This window comes from Biomphalaria glabrata, chromosome 7 (genome assembly GCF_947242115.1).
Source record: "Biomphalaria glabrata chromosome 7, xgBioGlab47.1, whole genome shotgun sequence".
Taxonomy (NCBI): domain Eukaryota; kingdom Metazoa; phylum Mollusca; class Gastropoda; family Planorbidae; genus Biomphalaria; species Biomphalaria glabrata.
Window position 1 is genome coordinate 5,231,895 of NC_074717.1, and position 21,546 is coordinate 5,253,440.

Consider the following 21,546-nt stretch of genomic DNA (forward strand, 5'->3'; position numbering starts at 1 on the left):
CCTTGACTAGAGTTCCTTTCACTTACATGACTGTCCACTCTTTGAAGTGTCTTCCTCCTCGTCTCTTTCCTTCTACTTTTCACTGCGAGATTTTTTTTTTTTTTTGACAGCAGGACCTTCTGGGTCCTAATTGCAATGTGATCCAGTTTTGCATTTCCTCTTTGTAGGTGATACCTAGGAACCTTTTGTAGCATCTCGATTCCATGGCTAGGACCCTCCTAATTCTGCAATTAGTGTCTGAGAATCAGCCTTAGAACCCCTTTACATAGAGCCATTTTAACAAGTTTGGAACAATATATAATTATTCAACACATTATCATTTTTACATTGAACCTTTGACGCTACTATTTTTTCAGCTCACATAACTTTTTTTTTTTTACTTTATGATACTATTCAATTATAATAATAATAAGGCCTGTCTTAGAGACTGAATCAGAAAATTAATGAGGAATGCGGTATTTCCAGTGGTTACACAGCCCAAGCTGCGACCTACATATTTTGCCACACCCTACTTAGGCAAAATCTTTGTCTGCTGGTGGTCAATTTAGATTTTCTTTCCGCCGTCTATGTCCTCTGCATTGGACTTTCTTTTAGTCTCAACTGTGTATCCCCTTGCCTATGTAAATGACCTCCAGCTGCCTCGTTCTAAAGCTGCCTGCTACCAGGTGCTCTCTTCTATGCTTGCACCTAAGCTGGTCTTTAAATAATAATAAATAATGAACACAGTTGAAGTTTAATAAAAATTGAAAACTCTAATTTATTTAACATTCAAAACATGTTTTTTGTACACAAAATAAAAGCAAAGATAAAATATGCTATGAGATAAATCAGTTCACATCATGAGCAGATTCAACAACATACATTGCAAGTTAAATACATAGCTAAACTTATTTTTAGCTACCGTTATTTTAAAAATAAATTACATTATATAAGTTGAATTGAAATATGTGACAAATTTGATAAAGTAATATTAACAGTAGGAATGGCAGAATATGTTAAGCTGCATCAGGAAATGAGTCCATGCTCCAATTGTTAACCTTGTTTGTAAGGACTGTTTTAGAATTTAATTTCAAAGTTCTGACAGAGCAAGTCACAAACATTAATTAAGTTTTTTTTTTAGAAATATCACTAGAAAATGTATGGAATTCATTTTAGAATTCTTAAGATTTTTTTTTTTGTAAGTAAAATCTGAGACACTTGGACCTTTTGTTTGAAAAATAAATACATACAATTCACACACACAATAGTCTTGAAATTTGCGTCTGCTAAAACAAAAAAATACAGGCATAAAAATGACTAAGTGAGGAGAATAATTGGCCATTAACTGGCGGATGTTTTGATTGGTTACATATGTATCATTTAAAACAAAATGCATGTACACTCAACAGTTATTCAGACTGTTGTAAAATGTTTACAATATAAGAGCCACTCGTTTCAAGTGCTCAATTTTTAAAAAGACCAGTTCACAAAAAAAATATAGCTGTTTGACTGTAAGGTACATTTTTCAGACCATCTTCATGGTGTGTCTATTTTAAATCAAGCCCGCCAACATTCCCCACTACCCAGCAAGAAATTTGGTGAGGATGTAATCATTTTGGAAGGAATGTCTAGACTTATGAAACACAGAATGAACTCTTTTCTATGAGCACTTGGCTGTCAAGTTCTTTCATTTCTTCACAAGTAAGAACTAATCATTAAACATTACAATCATCAATGTAATATTTCAAAGATACTCTTTCAAACATTTCACAGATACTCTTTTAAACAATTAAACATTACAATCATCAATGTAATATTTCAAAGATACTCTTTCAAACATTTCACAGATACTCTTTTAAACATTTCACATTCAAACATTTCACAGATACTCGTATCCTTAGAATGTAAATGAATACAATGTGGACAGTAATCTGAGCCAACAAAAAAATTGATGACAGCACAAAGAAATCTCATAAAACTGATGACAATGACTGTTTCTATCTTAGACTTTTGATCAGACTAGAATGATACTAAAAAAGTTTCCTTTCACAGGCTATAAATAATAAATTTCAGAAGCTCTTCTCTGCGAAGAGGTAAATTTGTTCAACATTTTTTTTTGGTCAAATATACTGTAAGTAAATGCTAACAATTACAGTCTATAAACAAACCTAGCCAATCTTTAATCTGTCAAACTTGTTTTCATATTTACAAAAGTTGAAAGTAAAGTTTCATTCAGATAATTAGAAGTGAATTAAATTCAATTTTTTTTTTTCACAATGGTTTACGAAGGTTGACAAGTGGCCAGTTCAACTACTATATACTTTTACTGTTAACAATAGTTAAATATTCATAAGTCGGCATAAGGGCTGAGTGGTAAGGGGCTTGGCTTCCAAACTGGAGAGTTTGAATCCTGGTGAAGACTGGGATTTTTAATTTTGGGATCTTAAGGGCAGAGTCCACCCAGCTCTAATGGTTACCTGACATTAGTTGATGAAAAGTAAATGTGGTTGGTCATGTGCTAGTCACATGACACCTTCATAAGCCATAGGCCACAGAAACAGATCTTACTCAAGGTCTGAAAGGGGAACTTTTTTATATATATAGCTAAGAATGGTCTTAATAATTTGTCCATAAATTGTTACCAATATAAAATACTAATGGTATAGATTTGACGTGTGGCATTCAATAACAGAATATAATAGATCAATATATGTTTCTAGCAAGGATAATTTATGGACTAGGCACATCTATCCAGGGTAATGCCCAGAACAGAAGCCAGACTGGGAATATGCAGGCAGTCATCACAGTCTCAGTCCACGCATTGAACAGGTGAGTGTCTGTCACCCCCAGGTAGATCAGCAGCTTGCAGCTGTCGTAGGCTGATAAGAAAAGTTCAAGAGCAGACGACTTTGGCCAGGATGAGATGAGACCAACGATGTACATCAAAGAAAGAGGGGAGATCAGCAGAAGAGCAAACATTTGAAGCCATCTGAAACATCTGATGGAAAAAAAACAACAAAAAAAATGTATACAGTGTAGATTAACTGGATCTATAGTGAATTGAATGAAATAAGCAAGACACAGGACTATCATTCAGGCTTGTCGATGGTCCCGGGTTCATACCCTACCCACTGCCATCCCTATCGTCCTGAGGGAGGTTTGGACTAGGAAGTAAATTATCTTAAACTCTGAGGGAACATCCAAAACATGTTACAAACATTTTACAAGACTCAAAAAAACAAAGATTTACTGCTGCAGGGGTAAACGACTGTATAGAAAATACGAAAAACATGCATATATGTAACCCTGCCGGACCAAGTTAAACAAACGCCCAAACGTCCTTTGTTTTACTTGGTCCGGCAGGGTTACATATATGCATGTTTTTCGTATTTTCTAAACATTTTACAAACAAACAATTTATATAGACATGCTAGACACACTGCAACCAGCCTTATGAAACCATAAACCATATCCTTTTTAAATGCCCCAAAACATGTTAAAAACATTTTACAAACAAACAAACAAATAATTTATATAGTATGCTTGACACACTGCAACCAGCCTTATGAAACCACAAACCATATCCTTTTTGAATGCCCCAAAACATGTTACAAACATTTTACAAACAAACAATTTATATAGTATGCTAGACACACTGCAACCAGCCTTATGAAACCATAAACCATATCCTTTTTGAATGCCCCCTTTCTAATCCACCTTAGGCAGACCCTACTGCCACTACAGCCCTACATAACCAACATGGCAGTGCTGAACAACTGAAGAGAACAGCACACTATTTTTCCTTGGCAAAGTCTGCAAAAAAACTTACAGCTCAGCAGCAAAAAGCTGGCTAGAAGAAGAAGAAAAAGAAGAATATAGTATACCATTAGTATCGGAGGCACAGTGGCTGAACGGTAAATTACTTGGATTCTGAAATGGGGTCCTAGGTTCAAATCCTGGAGAAGACTGGGATTTTTTATTTTGGGATCTTTAGGGCACCTCTGAGTCCACCCAGCTCTAATGGGAACCTGACATTTGTTGGAAAAAGTAAGGGCAATTGGTCAATGTTATAGCCACATAAAACAGATGACCTTTACAACATCTGCCCAATAGATCGCAAGGTCTAAAAGGGGAACTTTACCATTAGTATTGAAGGGGATCTAATACTGTCAAGTATTAACTTATTAAAGACAGCAAACTTTCAAGCCACTAGTATGGAAGATATCACAAATCAACCCTCAAACCCTTAGAAACTCCTAGCCTTGTGGAGACGCTGAAACACTGCAACAAAACTAAACAATGTTAAACACTGCTATTCAACTAGAAGGAAAAGCTTATAACAGCATGTAGCAATTCCAAGTTGTGACTGGGCTAGATATAAACCTAGACAAAACAATGAAATAGATATAAACCTAGACAAAACAATGGGCTAGGAGAATAAACCTAGATGAAACTATAGGCTAGATATAAATCTTGACAAAACAACAAGCTTAATGAAAAAAAAACAAATTACTCACTTATTTGCTGAAGGTCTCACCACCACTGTCACAGGCACCATCACAGCCGTCAGGAAGAATGACAGTGAGATGTTAAACAATGCAAGGCTTGCAAAGGTCAAGGTCTGAAGGATCAGTGCTACAGACTTCAGCAGCTGCCAGTCTAGACTCAAGATGTTTGAGGAACCTTTACTGTGGTCAGATAGAAATGTAAAACTTTGTCATGAATACCAAAAGTGTTTCTTTATCAACTAAGTGATGTTAAATGATGTCCTTGATTGAGTAGTTAAGTGCTACTCAACATGACCTAGTTAAAATTCTAATTCAGATTTGAGTTCAACATGTCACTGTGCGCTACTCCCATTTCTAATAAGCCCGCCCCCATAATGCTTCAGCACCAAGATGAACTCCAATGTTTATGGTTGCATCGAAATAAGTTTATTAAACAAACAAAAAAATGTGTACACAATGAAGAAAGCCGCTACACTTAATGAGTCAAATGAATCATCACAATGATAAGGGTGGGTGTGTGACAATGAGAAAATGGTGAGGGAGGGTGAGTCAGAGAGTGAGCGACATCCCTGATCATTTCATTCCAACCTACTTACTTTTTCATCAGCTTAGGGTAGGCCAGGGCAGACATAAATATGGCCAGCAAACTGAACAGCAGCATGTCTTCTGTTTGTATGCGAAAGTTAGGCATGATGTGCGTCAGGAGTTCAGGGCCTTGACTGGCCATCCACCCCAACATTATGGCAACCAGCATTACTGGAACAATGCTGATCAAACCTTTGCCAGCAAGTGATTCCTGAACATGAGATGTAAAGAAAACATTTTTATAAAATACTTTTTTTAATAAACAAAGCTTATATTAAGTGTAACTGTATCAATTAATTTCAATCAGTTATGTATTAAAATGTATTACTAACCTAGAGTTCATAAATCTGTGTGATAGAAATATTTTTACCAATTGTTTTTGTTTAGCTTTTAATCATTAGCTTCTTTTTTTTTATCTGGACTATGCAGCAAAGTTTTAAATGTTAAGAGGCAGTCAATGGGAAGACAACATCATTGAAAGAGATTCTAGTCAAGGTGAAAGACAGGAACGGAGAAAGATGATGGATGGATTATGTGTCTTGCATTGACAGTCCAAAGACTAAGGGATAAGTGAAGTCAATCTACAGAACAGAAAATGTTCACTGCCATCTTAACTATAGATTGTAGTACATAAACTCATAGGGAAAGAATTGAGGAATAACTTATGACTCATTCCACTTGTCTCAGTTCTCTGCTATTCTACAAATGTCTTCAAAGAGCAAATGGTCCAGTCCCTGATGTCACCCTAACATCCATTCTTCTGTCTTCCTTCTATTTTTGACACTATATAAGCTTTTGGGCTTCAGCAATGCTGAAGAAATTCACCAAAGTGTTCATATAACTGGCAGATGTCTTCTTTGTTATGTAGTACACGACAAGAAAGGGGCATGGGTGGCTGAGTGGTTAAGCACTTTGCTTCTGAACCGAGGGATCTCAAGGTTTGATTCTTGGTAAAGAATGGGATTTTGAATATCAGGATTTATAGGATGCCAATGAGTCCACCCAACTCTAATGGATACCTGACATTAGAAGGGGAGAGTAAAGGCAATTTCCTGGCCACATGACAACCTTGTTAATCACTGGACATAGAAACAGATTACCTTTACATCATCTGCCCAACAGACCACAATGACTGAAAGGAGCACTTGACTTTTTTTTTTTTTTACAACCCTCAGAGGGGCAGTTACATTTATGAAAATTAACAAATTAACTCTCTCTCTCTCCGTAATTATTTCCATGATCCGATGGAATTATTCCTTTTGTTCATTTGTAGTTCACTTCTCTGTTATGATTAAACTTCTAGAGCTTTGTTATCAGAAAATATTTTATTTGGTATAGAATGAAATAGGAATGTGTTCTCTTTTTAAATAACAGAAATTAATGTTTAAAAAAAAATAATAATTTAATGTGCTCAAATTAACAATGGCATCCTTAATTAGGAGAGAAAGAGTTAATATCAGTATCTCAATTGTAAGTTTTGAAGCATACCTGAAGATCACTGGTAATTTATCAGTATTCAAACTTCATATCCATACAAGAAAACTGACACAGTCAATGCTTATATTTTTGTTGTGCCATGCATTCTTTAACTGCTCTTGCTTACCGAATGTTATCTAGCCTTTCTTGTTAAATACCAGCCTCTGACTACAGCTAATACAAGCTCTACAATACTTTTATAACTAGAAATATTTTCAAAACAAAGACACACTACTGTCTACGCCCTTTGCAACAACAAATTTAGAATAAATTGAAAATATTTAGAAAATCTACCACGTTTCAAGAAATGTTTACCTCTACAACATCCTCAGTAACATTTTCCTTCTTGGTCACATTGACATCTTTACTGACTTCTGGGATACATTCAGCTGTTTCTTTGTTCTCCTCTTCTTTCTTTTCTTTTGTTTCTGGAAAAAAATCAAGGCCATGTTTTTATTTAGCTAATAAAAGCCGAAAAAAAGAAACACCTACTAGAATCAAGTTGACAATCTACAGCTTGACCCTTGACCTGCGTGACCTGGTTCACTTTCAATTCTTACTTAGATGTTGTTGTTTTTTATTAACTTAAATTTTTTTTTTTCTCACAGCGGAAAACATAGTTCAACAAGGCTGCAATGTAGTTTCAGTTCAATCCAGGCCCGAGAAGTGGGATGATAAGGAGTGTGTATCATTTTGCTTTTTTAAACAAATCGGATATTTTAATTTTAAGTCTGCGAGGGTTAAAAAATTGTTCAAACTTTTAGTGCTGACACCAATATATGAAATGTACATAAAAACAAAACTTATAGTTTTTTTATAACCATAAAAATGAACATTTTACAATTGGTTGACCAACTCACTCTCTTCAGTTGAGCTTTGCTCATCACCTTGACCTTCAGCGCTGGCAACCTTTTCACTCTTCTCTTCGTTACTCTCACTCTTGACCTCCTTACTGCTTTCATTTGCACTGACCCACAGAGTGATACCGTACCAAGTTAAAGAATATTTCTAGAATATTCTAAGATTCAATATACATAAAATTTTAAAATTGATAGTCATTTTAAAACATACTGAGCGGATCGCAGTTCACTTATATTTTACAATATGTCTAAATATTATTTATGCGTATGTAAGTTCAACATCAGACCTTAATATCAATGAAGCAGATGATGTAAAGGTCATCTGTCTCTATGACCAATGGGCTACAAGAGTGTCATGCTTTCAGCACACTGACCAACCGCCTTTACATTCCTCAACTGATATCAGTTACTCATTAGCAATGTGTGGATACAGGAGCATCCGAAACAGTTTAAAACCCTAGTTTTTGTTTGGAACTGAACTTAAAACCCCTTAGTTAAAAAGAAAAGAGCTGCACTGCTCAACCAGTTAGCCCAACAATATACATGGAGACCACTGTTTACAAAAAAATTTGGGAAAAAAAAAAGAATAGATGGGCAGAGGGAGCAATAAACTGAACAGGGCGGTTCAAACTTTACAAAAATTAATTGAATTTCTAGATAAATAGTTCTAGTTTTTTTTTTAATGATCTGAGTTTATGAGTGTGTTAAAGTGACTTGCATAATTAGTAAACATCCTATCCAGTTCACCTTAGTCTATAAATGTTCAATTGAGACTAGACTACAATGTTCCCATGACTTTCACAGGGGGAGGGGGGGGGGGGGCGATATGTTCCAAGACAGCCAGTGAAAGTCAAATTTCCGTGAAGTGGAGATGCTGTATTTTATTTTCATATATGTACACACCATTTTTTGCGGATGAACAATGTTCCAACACAGCCAGTAAAAGTCAAATTTTCGTGAAGTGGAGATGCTGTATTTTATTTTATATATGTACACACCATTTTTTTGCAGATGAACAATGTTCCAAGACAGCCAGTGAAAGTCAAATTTCCGTGAAGTGGAGATGCTGTATTTTATTTCATATATGTACACACCATTTTTTGCAGATGAACAATTTCAAAGGACGATTCCTGAACACTTTTAACACTTAAATAACAATGTCATGTTTCCTTTATAACCTTTACATGCTGTTTCTTTTAAAACACTCATTCAAAGTTCATATGGTAGTGTAATGTATGTCCCATTACAGTTTACATAGAATTTTTACATACAGTAAGTACATTTTTAATAGGTTCAAGTAAAATTATTCACAAATTGCACAAACAAATAACGAGATAAAAGACATACTTGTGGGACAAAGGCTGGTGGGTATGTGAGAAGAATTCCTTGTCTGGTAATGTGGCCTAGCCTGTATTCAAACAGTTGATAGACTAAACGGCTATTTCTGCTTATTAGCAACTGGAAAGTTTGGCAATATTCCCCAAGGCTGTACATATACAATGGGCAGCCGCGGGAAAACAAACGCTGAGTATTTTTCCATATTTTCTTTAAACCTGCGGTACAGCCCTTCTGGGGGGTGCGGTGTCTGAGTGGTTAAGTGCTTGGCTTCCGAACCTGGGGTACTGGGTTCAAATCTCAGTTAAGACTGAGATTTTGAATTTCAGGATTTTTAGTGCGCCCCTGAGTCCTCCAACTCTAATGGGTACCTGACATTACTTGGGGAAAATTAAAGACGGTTGGTCATTGTGCTGGCCACATGACACCCTGCTCGTTAACCGTTGGCCAAAGAAACAGATTACCATAACATCATCTGCCCTAAAGATCGCAAGGTCTGAAAAGGGAACTTTTTTTTTATAGCCCTTCTGCGAAGGTGACTCCCGTGAAACTCAAAGGAACACTGTAATATGATATACAATGATAAAGAAAATTAATCCAATTGAAATTGACAAGTTAGCACAAGAGGTAGAAGAATACTTAGCTAACACCAGCGCTATAAAAATACTTAGATTAGACTCAAAAGGATATTTTCAGCAGTCCACATAAAGCCATCAGCCCAAAAAAGGGCATGTACATGCCAATGGAAACATAACGACTGGTTGATGGTAGCAAATAGAAGAAGAACGATTGGTGAAACCTCTCTAGCAGATTGTTCAGACTTCTGAACACACCTTCAATGATTCTACAAAAAACAACAGTTAGAAAAGAGGAAATATCATATCTAATGGATACTGTGAAAATACACATTAATATGCAATTTTTTTTTTTACAGTTACTTTGCAATTATTTAATGTACCAATATAAATATATTGGGAAAAAAAAAGGAAAGATGGGCAGAGGGAGCAATAAACTGAACAGGGCGGTTCAAACTTTACACAAATTAATTGAATTTCTAGATAAATAGTTCTATTTTTTTGTTAATGAGACTTGCACAATTAGTAAACATCCTATCCAGTTCACCTTCTAATTCTACTATAAAGTATAAAGTAAGGCTTATGTATGTATGTATGTATGGGTGTATGTTCCGCATAGAAATCAAAACCGTTTGACCGATCTTGATAAAACTTGGCATAAATGTTCCTTGGGTACTAACTGGAACCGTGACATATGTATAGTAGCCATAAAACAAACTAAAGACCATCAAAAACAAAAAAAGTTGCACAACTCTATGAAAGTATTAGTATTTCATTGATCTAGGCCATGTTTAACATGCTTAGATCGAAAGGATCTACATCTAATTTTTAAAACTACACTTTGCACAGATAGTTTTTTTACTTTAACACATGAAAATACAAAATATAGTCCATTGATTTCATTATTTAATAAAATTAACCTTCAAATTTGTGTTTCAAAAGCATTTTTTACATAAATTCATTCCTTATGTATGTGAATGTAGAATTCCTGATTAGGATTCTTACATCTTTCTATTCCTAGGTCTATAACTCTAATTCAACTCTTTAAGATGTTATAACTTCTCTTCGCAAAGATAGTTTTATACTTTAACACATAAACATACTAATTATAGTCCATTCATTTCATATTTTAATCAAATTAACATTCAAATTTGTTTTTTCTAAAGCATTTTTTTATGCATTTGTTCGCCCTAAAGCTGCGAAGCTGTGTTAAGATATATTCTAATAGTTTCACTCATTCGCGTACATCTAATTAAAAAGGTCATGCATGCGCCCATGCAAAATGAACTCTATCAAAGCCAAGTATATATATATATAAGACTTAAGACTAGCAAGATAATGAGAGAGGTCATGCAATAAGACAGACAAAAAAAATCTGTGTAGAATATTTTCTTGAAGAGATAATTTATTAAATCGAATGCAATAACCTTCTATAGAAATACCTTACCTTTAAGATTTAAATATAATTAAAAAATTGGTAATATTGAAAAAATATTACAAAACTTAGTATCACTTTTCTTTAAAGCATTTTGACAAAGATTTTGTTTAAATGACTAAAGGAATAAAAAACAATCTCTAAATACTCATGCTTTTTTAACTATTCAAGTCAGTTAGCACAAAGCACTACTAAATACTTACCTAGCTGTAGTGTTAATGTCTATTGTATAAGAACGTTTCTTGACCACACCCTCCAAGGTTACAGACTCAATATGGAATTTCTGAAACCAGCCGTGATTACCAGTTGGGGTGCCACTGGCCTGGTGCCACATCATCTTCAACATAGTAGTCAGGGCCTTCTTGTAATCATCAAAAGAATCGCCATTCTCGCTGTATATATAGCTTTTGTCTTCCTGAAGTTTTTACATTAAATGTTACAGAAAAACAAAATGTATATTTCAAAAACCTAAACAATGATGATTGGTTATAAACATAAAAGTGAAAAACTAATAGTTATTGGGTTCAGTCCTAGATGTACAATCTCAAATCTAGATAGCTAAGCAAAAAAAAAAAAAAGATAAATTGATCTTAATTTTTTCCCAAACAACAATAAAATAATTTAAAAAAAAAATTAAAGCCTAACTTGAATCCCTGAGGTAAACTTAAGGAAAAAAAACAGAATTATATTAACATCAGACAAAAAGGATTTAAAAAGCATGTTAACAAAACTAAATGTGGAGAATAAACGCTCATTTGATTGCCTATGTGATTTCATGTTTTTTTTCTAATGCACCATTTTTTAAAAAAAACTTCATTGAACTTAGGTTCAAATACTTTCTGGAAAAAGAAACGCACCCCCCCCCCCCATGCCCACCTACACCCCAGAAACTTTAAAATATCTGCTGTAATAAAACAAAGTAGAAAACAAGTGTTTGAGAACAGAATAGGTACTGGATATTCTTAGTTAATTATTCAGAAAAAAAAAAAGGTTTTTAATGGTCAGTATAGGACTGACTTCTTGTATGTAAATAAAAATACAGTATTGAGAATCTAGTTTGTTTTGTTTTTTTGTGCCCTCAATGACGCACAACATTAAAAATGTTAACGGATTTTTCACAGTTCTAGTTCGAATCACTCTAAAAAACACCCAAATAAACCTGATACTATGACACCATAAAGAAAACTGTCTCACCAAACAGTTGTGGAGCCTCACTTGGGCTCGCTCTCGCCTACAAAGTCTGACCACTAAATTGACAAGGTCAAGGTTAGGTAGCTGCCCATTGAGCCCTTCCACTTTCACGTTGAAGTACTTGACATTGTTCAGTGGCAGCTCTAGATTCAGAGCAGCTATGATTGGACCACTTCTTGCTTCAAGATCATTGCCTACAATAACTGCCAATGCAAAAAAAACAAAAACATTATTATTAATATTATAGCTTTTATATAGTGCTACTTTCATGCTTATAACATGCTCAGAGAGCTATGATCCTATCTCATTTCTGGATCAGTGGGGGGAGGGGTATCTGGGAGAAGGTTTTCCGTGCTGCCTTTAGGCGCTCAGTAAACACAACTCTGCTAGAGTCGGGTGTTGAACCTCGAGCCCACTTCATAGTTAGCCAAGCCAAGCCAAGTTCAAGCGTACTTGGCCTATCGACCATGCTTCCACTATGCAACATGCATTTTTTTACTATCACAGAGAAATTAACATGGCTTTTCTCAATTCCTGCTATTCCTGTCAATGGTGGTCAAAAGTCACAAGTCAAATCACAATCTTTTATTTCAAGCTAAAATTTGGCACACAGTAGTAGGGCTAGTTAGCTAAGTTGATTGAGCAGTGTGTTCATAATGGCATTTTTTTTTAACCCTTTATTTTTCAATGACAAATAAAATGAGTGTTAACTTAGCTGTATTATTTAAACATAATAAGGAATTGATTTTTAAAATGGCTGTTGTTTCATTTCACATCGACATGTAATATTTTATGTCAGTGCTATTCTCACATCAAAAAATAAAAATCAGATGATTAAAAGTAAAGTGCCCCTTTCGGACATTGGGATCTATAGGGCAGATGTTAAGGTCATCTGTTTCTTGGGCCAAAGGTTAACGAGCAGGGTGTCATGTAACCAGCACAATGGCCAACCGTCTTTACTTTCCCCAACTAAGTCAGGTGCCCATTAGAGTTGGGAGGTCTTAGGGGTGCCTTAAAACATCCCAAAATTTCACAGAGATTTGAACCCAGAACACCAGGTTTGGAAGCCAATCGCTAAACCACTCAGCCAATGTGCCCCCAAAATCAGATGATTGGATATTTATAAATGTTTGCAGACATCAACCCAACACCTGGGTATTTTACAAATAATTTTCTGTGTGTAGCCCAACAAGTTCAGATATTTGGAAATGTCTCTTTCATGTAACTGTAACTACCTTTTTAAATCACTCAAGTTATCTCCAAGACCTTAAATAAATAGATTAGAATATCCTTTGTTTCAAGAGATCAATGTTTATCAGGGTGTTGTTAGACCAGCACAATGATCAAACACCTTCTTTTTTTACCCTCAGATGTCAGGGTCCATATGAAATGAAAATCTCATCTCTACCTTCTCAAGAATCCCTAACTAATATATGTCTTAATAAGGATTAAAACTTAAAACCATCCACTGAAAAATTCAGTGCTGCATCATTTGATCAGTTAGTGAACAAGATGAGAAAAAAAAATTGTAAAAATAAAACATCCCAAGTTCTCACATTTAGATTCTGTTTGGTGATAACTATCCAGCCAGGCCATAGCTCCGAGATGATCAAATTCAGTAAACAGGAAGATGATATCCTTGCTCCAATATGGTTTCCCTAGGAAGTCATGAAATATGTACAGTAATGAATTAGCAGATTTTACATTGAAAATTAAATGTATTTTACCTTTTTTTAATTAAAAATAAATAATGCTTAAAAAATTATATTTTATATTAAGTAATTCCGTAAATTATTTGTTTAAGCTGAGACATCTGACAAAACCCAAAGCTTTGTGAAGAGTGTCAAAGTTAAGATTTTGACTTATATAGTTTAGTGATTTCTTGACAAGCAATGACCTATTTAGGGGTCCAAATTATTCATGAAAATAATTTAACTCAGTTCTATTTTATAATCATTTCAAAATTGAGCTTTCCACTAAAAGACTGGTTTTGTTAGCCTCACTCTGGAGATTTGTAAAATTTGATTCTAAAGTATAATAAAATGCTTACGTTTGAATTCCTGTGCCAAGCCCAATGCCAAGGCAATGCCACCACCTGTCCCAGTATTGTCTTTGTCGTTTAAAGGCCTCAATGGCACAGACAAAACTAGAGCCTCAGTGCTAGCCGCTCTACGAGCACGCAAAATAGCGTAGACATTTTCGCCACTTACCACCTGAAAACATTGGTGTTTATTTATATTTATTGGCTGTCATGAATCAGTAACAGCAGATTATCACATAAATTATATTACTTTAAATTACAAATTCAAACTAGGCTTTAAACATCTGAAAAGATGTTTATAGAATCGTTATAAAAATTATCTCAAGGAACTCCTTAAAGGAATCTGGTATATGACAAAAAAATTAAAAAAAAAAACCCAGAGAATTATTAAAGAATCAATATATGGTTGCTTCTGTCTCGGAAGACAATGGATGCACCCAGAAGAGTCACTGGTTTTGGTTTTGTCTTGAGACGGGGCAGAATATGGTTTGGCTAATCAAGGCAATTCTGGAGCGGCATGTGTATGCATCTGTTTTAGGGCCAGCTGATAGGGCAGCTTTCATTTTCTTTCACTAAGGCCGCTTAATTTCTTTTGCTTTCAGCTACGATAATAACAGCATGCACAGTCTGTCTCCATGCACTCCGGTCTTGGGCTATTTCCTCCCACATGATTAATAGCTTCTTGATAAATAATAAAGAGAAATTCATGGATTCAAGTCTTATGCCGGATCAAGAACCACCTTTATTTTCTCTGCATTATTTTAAATGCTAGTTTTTATACTTTGCCAACCACATAGGTCATTCTACAAACCTATGTATAGCTTTTGGTAAGAGAAATCTGATTGCTCTATTTCTTCTCTTCCTTGCCAGTACATTTTTGGGATGGTTACACACATTTTCTGTCATTAAATACAAAACTGAACTGAACTATCTAAGACATTTCTTACCTTTTTGTTAAAAGATCTAAAAGGGTAAATGACAGAAAAGTTTTGAGCGTAGGTCTCCAGGCCAATATTCTTAAACTTTTCATAAACCCATTTGTTAGGAGATGACCTGAAGCAGCAAAAAAAAAAAAAACATCTAAAAACTAATGCTTACAGAATGGAAGAAAGTTAGCAGCTATTCACACAAAAAAAAATGGGGGGGGGGGTGCAGTGGCTGAGTGGTAAAACCCTTGGCTTCTGAACAGAGGAGTCTTGAGTTCAAATACTGGTGATGACTGGGGTTTTGAATTTTGGGATTTTTGGGGTGCCCCTCAGTTCACCATGGGTACCTGACATTAATTGGGGAAAAGTAAAGGCGGTTGGTCATTGTGGTGGCCTCATGACACCCTTGGTAACCATTGGGCCACAGAAACAGATAATTTCTACATCATCTGCCCATGGATCACAAGGTCTGAAATGGGTACTTTACTTTACTTTATTTTTTAAAATGTTACTTTTTTTTTTTTTTTTATTTATCCTTAAAATGGAATACAAAATACCTTTACTTAGGTGAAATGTCTTGCTGAAATGAATAGTCTTCTATATCTTATAAATGTAGACCCCACTTTAGCTTCTTAAGCACAAAATATTTCTCTACATCTCTTCAGTAAAATAAAATGACTGCAAAATTCATAAAATTAAAAAAAAAAAAGTGTTCTAATACATAATAACATAAATATTTTTTTTAAAATATGGTATTGCGAGGAGGCTCAGTGGCTGAGTGGTAAAGCGCTTGGCTTCTGGTTTGAATCCTGGTAAAGACTAGGATTTTGAATCTCAGGATTTTAGGGCACCTCTGAATCCACCCAGCTAAATGGGCACCAGACAAAGGTTTACGGTCGTGGTGCTGGCCATCAACACCTTCGTTAACTGTGGGCCACAGAAACAGATTACCTTTACATCATCACCCCAAAGATTGCAAGGTCTGAAAGGGGTACTTTTCCCTTTTATTTATGGTATTGCGCAATTTTTTAAAACAAAAGAACATGGAAGAAAAAGTAAAAACAATTTACGAGGGTTCTTTCTTCATAACTTCCTCAAGCTCACTTCTGTAGGTCAGGGCAGACAGGAGCGTATTTGGTAACTCTGTTTCCACAAGACCTACAAAAGAAAAAAAATGATCAATATTACATGAATTCAAGAGCTAAAAAATATTAAAAAAAAGAATTCAAACACAAATGTATGTATTTATTACATTAATTTATTTTGACTGGGCTCAACGTTGATAAAAAATTTAGTTATAGAAAGATTACATAGCAATGAACATAGTCATTAAATTCTTTTAGTGCTGCGTTGCTCTCAGGGAGCAGCTTCGCTAGCATGGGCCAGTGCAACATTACTCTTAGTAAGTAGTTTGGTGCATAATATTTGTTTCACTATCTTAATAATGTTAAACTTTTTATTTCTTTTTTTTTTTATTTTCTGGATGTGAGAATGCTTGTTCTTTGCTTTGGTATAAAATTGGATGCTAGACATACACTTTCTTTAGAAAGGAAGCAACTCCCACTGGTATTCAGGAATTTTGAATCAATATTAAAATTACTATCTACTTACCTGGGAGTAGTGCATTCTCTGAGAAGTATGTACCAGCATTTAGTGGCTGGTAGGCTTGAGCCAAGAAGCCAATGAGTCCAACGACATACAGCAATGCACACAGCTTGTTGCAGTACTTCACCAACAATGATATTAAACGATTTCTCTGTGTTTCGTCAGTTAGAATACCCATTGTTTAGCTGTATGATATAGAAATATTCAGTTATTGGCAAATGAATGTTTTAGTATATTCTACTATGTAAATAGCTTAGAAGTTGACTTTATCATTTTTATTATTATCAAAAATTGTATCACAAGCTAATGTTTTTTTGTGGGTTTTTTTAATGTCAAATCATTAATAATAAATATAAATTGTTGCATAGTTCTTATCACATATAAATCTATGTGTAAGTCCTACTAGGTAACTACTTTAACTAGATCTAGAAGTAGTAGAAGTCTAGTCTATTATAATTATGATTATCTATAATATATTAATATATACTAGATCTATAAAGTAGTGGGTAGTAGATCTAGAGTAACTTACATCTATTGAACACCTTCATTTTAAGGTACTTATCGAACACCCCATTGTATTTTTTAAAATTCTCCTTTATTTCGATGATTATGACGAAACTAGTTCATTCCTATTGTGCATCGTCCATTTCTTTATAGTTAAATTATATTTAGTTTCATTTTCACCCGAGGATAATTTTTTTACTTGTATTCAAAGTGCATTGGTAATATTGGTATAAAAATTTCACTTTTTTTGACCTCTTGGGAAGAGTGAAGTGAGTCTCGGGTTAAGGGTATTTTTTAATGCCAATGATGCTTCAGCTCAACAAAACCTATATAATACGCTTCTAATTAGGCTGAAAAATATTTGCAACTATTTTTTATAAAGTGTCCTTTGCTACCTAAACATGAAAATTGAGGTTTAAAAAGGGGGTGTTCGATAATAGCTGTTTTTATATAAGCAATCTCAGCTTCGTAAGATATCGAACACCATTTTAATGTTAAAAATAAACATCAAAGGGATAGTACCCAAAGAAGACAAAATATTTAAATTATATATTTTTTAATTGTTATTTTTTAAAATAATATAATGCAAAGTACATATATAAATTACCCATGTGTTACAATTTGTATCAGCTACTTGTGGTTTACCGTAAATGTGCTATATTTTTCTAAGTAAATAGATTTACATCGATATGCACTAATTGTACCCATTTTAAAAGCTTGATTTTATGACACATATAGTTTGATGTTATTATCATCGTTGTGATACCACAGCAACAATAAATGTAGAATATAACACAGGAACAATGAACTTAGAATATATCCAGTTATGTTTTTTTTTCCGATGCCCCATTCTATTAACTTCTGAATTATGTGTTATAAACCAATACCTAGCGCATGTGCTTGATGTGAAGAGATATTAATAAAACGAAAGGGCTAAGGGGGAGGTATAGAATGTAGATATGGTATTTTGAAATAAAAATGTCTTTGGTAGGTAAAAAAAAAAGGTGGGGGGGAGAGAAACAGTCAAGACACTGTATCCAGAGATCATCAATAATTGATTGACCATTAAAATGTGACGTCAGCCTTAAATACATAGTCAGTTGTGCTTCTCGATCTAGACGTGTGGCGCAGGGTCTATAAAATTATAGGCCTACATTTATATATAGATATATACATATATCTTACCATAAAGTATGATAAAGCTCATAATGCGCTACAAAGACACTCCTTTGAAACATCACAAATACTCAAAATAATAACAATAACACATTTAACCACTCTCTTATTCTGCCTACACCCCCTTACCCGCGCTTCCACTGTTCAACATTCACACTTTTTCAGAGAAAAGTAACATCGTAAATTTCAAGACTCAATCCAAACGCAGCCACCAGACTAACACACAACAAAAAAAAATGGTCAGTGATAGAGTAACACACAGGTGTAAACCAGGCCACCAACAAAGCCCCAAAACATTGTTCAAGCTGTAGTAAGAACAATGTTGAGGGGAAAGGGGGAGGAGCCATCATTCGAGTACCTACGGTCAAGCTGCTAATTAGGTCACAAACACTAGGCGTGATAGATATATAGATATGTTGTTTGTGTTAGTTGACAAATACTAAGCGTGCTCTAAAATACTGTGTTTTTTTTTGGTCAACCAGGTGGTTTAGGGAGGGCAAATCTATCTACATCTATAGGTAACACAGCTCGCAAGCTACCATAGCTTTTCAGCACCCCCCCCCCCTTTCCCCGCCCAGATCGAAAAATATCTAGCACTGACTTTTGGGCTGTTACATACACTGAGCGTGCTAGATCGGCGGCTAGTTACGTAGGGCCGTGTACCGTATGTTTTGTTTTTAAGTCAACCAAGTAAACTGTTGTGTCCTGCAATGACTTGGGGAGGGCGGGATTATCTATTGGCTACCAAAGCTTATTAGGCTCTCCCTCAAATAAATAATATCTGGATTTATTAATGGCCTTATGTCTCAAAATAGCTTAGACCTAAATAAGTACTACGGCCACGGAAATGCGTTACTGGGCTCAGCACCGTCAGTTTCTAAGCAGATCTGATCAGTGATAGATTCCTTCGATGTGGACCATGTGAAAATGACTAAAATCTGTCTGTCTTGACATGGCGTAAAAAGAAAATGATGTAAATTTTAAAAAATATAGATTATAACGCTTTTAAAACACCATACTTTTCACAAAATTTTAAGATTATAACACTTTTAAAACACCATACTTCTTGTGTGTTCGATAAGCTCTTAATATGTTCGATAAGATAAGATAAAAGTAAAACAGTGTTCGATAATTTAAGCTTTTGAAATCATCGACCTGACCCACTTTAACATCAAATATATTATATAAGTTTAACTTTGAGTAGTAATATCTTATCTTCTTATCTTATATAATACAGAAAATACTTCAAAAAAGAAGATGATTACGTCCTACGCGTCATGCATTTAGTCATGCATATTAACCAATGACTTAAATTCTGCCAAGTCACTGGTTTTCCTGGCTAGCTCAGGCAACCCATTCCATGCTCTAATAGCACTAGGGAAGAAGGAGTATTTGTACAAATTTGTCCTAGCATATGGGACGAGGAATGTGCCTTTATCTTTGTGTCTTTCAGAGTATTTTATTAAATTTTGTTTTTGTATTTGAAGATTATGGTTCAGTGTTTTATGTATTATTGCTACTTTACTTTTGAGCCTTCTGTCCTGAAGGCTTTCTAAATTTAGTGATTTTACTAAAGGTGTTACTCTAGTCAAATGTGAATATTCGTTTGTTATGAATCGCACTGCTCTATTTTGTGTCTGTTCTAGTTTCTTAATGTTTTCTTGAGTTGAGGGGTCCCAAACAGAGGATGCATATTCTATTATTGGCCTAACCAAGGTTAAATAACATTTTAGTTTTATGTTCTTATTTGATTTATAGAAATTTCTTTTAATAAATCCTAATGCTTTGTTTGATTTTTTTGTAGTTTCATCAATATGTGGATTCCATGACAGTTTTTCATTTATTATAACACCTAGGTATTTTGCGTTTTTAGTCTGTGTTACTGGTTTGCCATGAATAAGATTTTATAAGTGGAATTAATTTGTTTTAGTTTTTTTGTTACTCTTAACAACTGACATTTTTCTGGGTGGAAAGACATGCTCCAATTTGATTCCCATTTCTGTAATTCATCTAATTCTCTTTGTAAAATATCTGTGTCTTGTGTTGTTTTTATTGTTCTATATATTATGCAATCGTCTGCAAATAATCTGACTTTTGTTCCTGAAGTAATGCAATTTGGTAAATCATTTATGTAAATTAAAAATAGTAGTGGACCCAAGACTGTTCCTTGAGGTACACCTGAGTTTACTGTTATCGGTGTTGATTTAGAGCCATTTATTATTACAGTTTGTTCTCTCCCTATCAGAAAGTCTTTAATCCACTGATGCAGTGGACCATTAATGCCGAAATATTTTAATTTTTTAAGCAAACTATGGTGGTGAACTTTGTCAAAAGCCTTAGAAAAATCTAGTAAGATAGCATCTATTTGTTCACTATTATCTAAACCTTTTGAAAAATCATCAATTAGTCCTATTAGTTGTGTTTCACATGATCTATATTTCCTAAAGCCATGATGGTATGGTGTGAGAACATTATGTTTGTCTAAGTGGTTTATGATGTTGCTACATATTATGTGTTCTAGGATTTTACATGTGATGCTGGTAAGTGATACTGGTCTGTAGTTTCCTGGGTCAGATTTTTCTCCTTTTTTAAATAGTAATAGGGGGGTGACATTAGCTTCTTTCCAGTCCTTTGGTACTCTGCCCTGGTTAAGTGAAGCCTGAAAGAGTATTTTGAACACTGGGGCTAGTTCATTACTTAGTTCTTTGAGTAATCTAGCTGGAATACCATCAGGTCCAGAAGCTAATAGAATAAAACATGTCTATTTTTTAAGAAAAATGGATGAGGAGTTCATAGATACAATCAGTTTTTTTCTAGGTCTAATTTTTACGGAGATACACAAATTCAAACATAAAAAATGTCGGCGACTGAGCTTAACTTGTTCGATAAACGTAAGTTACTCTATATACTATTATTATTATATTACTTAGACTTAGACTTTAGACGTCTTAGACACTTTAGACTTCAGTCTTCAGAGAGATTTACTAATTTAGGCCTACTACTACTAGCCATGCAGAAATGGTGCATGCAGGATTTTTACCCCAAAAAATATTCAATGATGTCTTTGTTGGTTTTCAGCCTGAACTCTATATTACTAACCATTAATTACAATAATATTAATAGATCTAGAATTCTAGATTCTAAGTCTGAGAGTAGTAACAAGTCGGCTTTTTTTTCCCCCTCTCCAGTCTCCAGAAACTGAGAAAGTATGAAAATACACTGTCACTGTGTTGACAACACAGAAGTTTGGGTTCGTACAAAACAATCTAGGTCTATATTATAATAATTATATTGTTCTACATCTAATATATTAGACACTCTATAAAATTAAAATTGACCTGCTTAAATTA

At 34.5% G+C, this 21,546-nt stretch overlaps 1 protein-coding gene across 2 annotated transcripts; it reads right to left on the reverse strand.

Moving 5' to 3' along the window:
• Positions 1-742: 742 nt before the first annotated feature.
• On the reverse strand, positions 743-21,397 carry LOC106066167 (glycosylphosphatidylinositol anchor attachment 1 protein-like). Of its 2 annotated transcripts, none has more exons than XM_056036276.1 (14): positions 21,296-21,397; positions 16,523-16,701; positions 15,982-16,069; positions 14,933-15,038; positions 13,995-14,157; positions 13,501-13,602; positions 11,948-12,147; positions 10,957-11,168; positions 9,434-9,587; positions 7,409-7,535; positions 6,864-6,976; positions 5,084-5,283; positions 4,497-4,667; positions 743-2,977 (listed from the first exon to the last, which is right to left on the reverse strand). In XM_056036276.1, exons 2-14 carry the CDS (start codon positions 16,692-16,694, stop codon positions 2,710-2,712), a joined length of 2,076 nt encoding a protein of 691 aa, XP_055892251.1. In that variant the 5' UTR covers positions 16,695-16,701; positions 21,296-21,397; the 3' UTR covers positions 743-2,709. The 2 variants fall into 2 exon arrangements, with proteins under 2 accessions (XP_055892251.1, XP_055892250.1); XM_056036275.1 differs by having other exon boundaries at positions 21,237-21,389.
• Between the last annotated feature and the right edge of the window lie 149 nt (positions 21,398-21,546).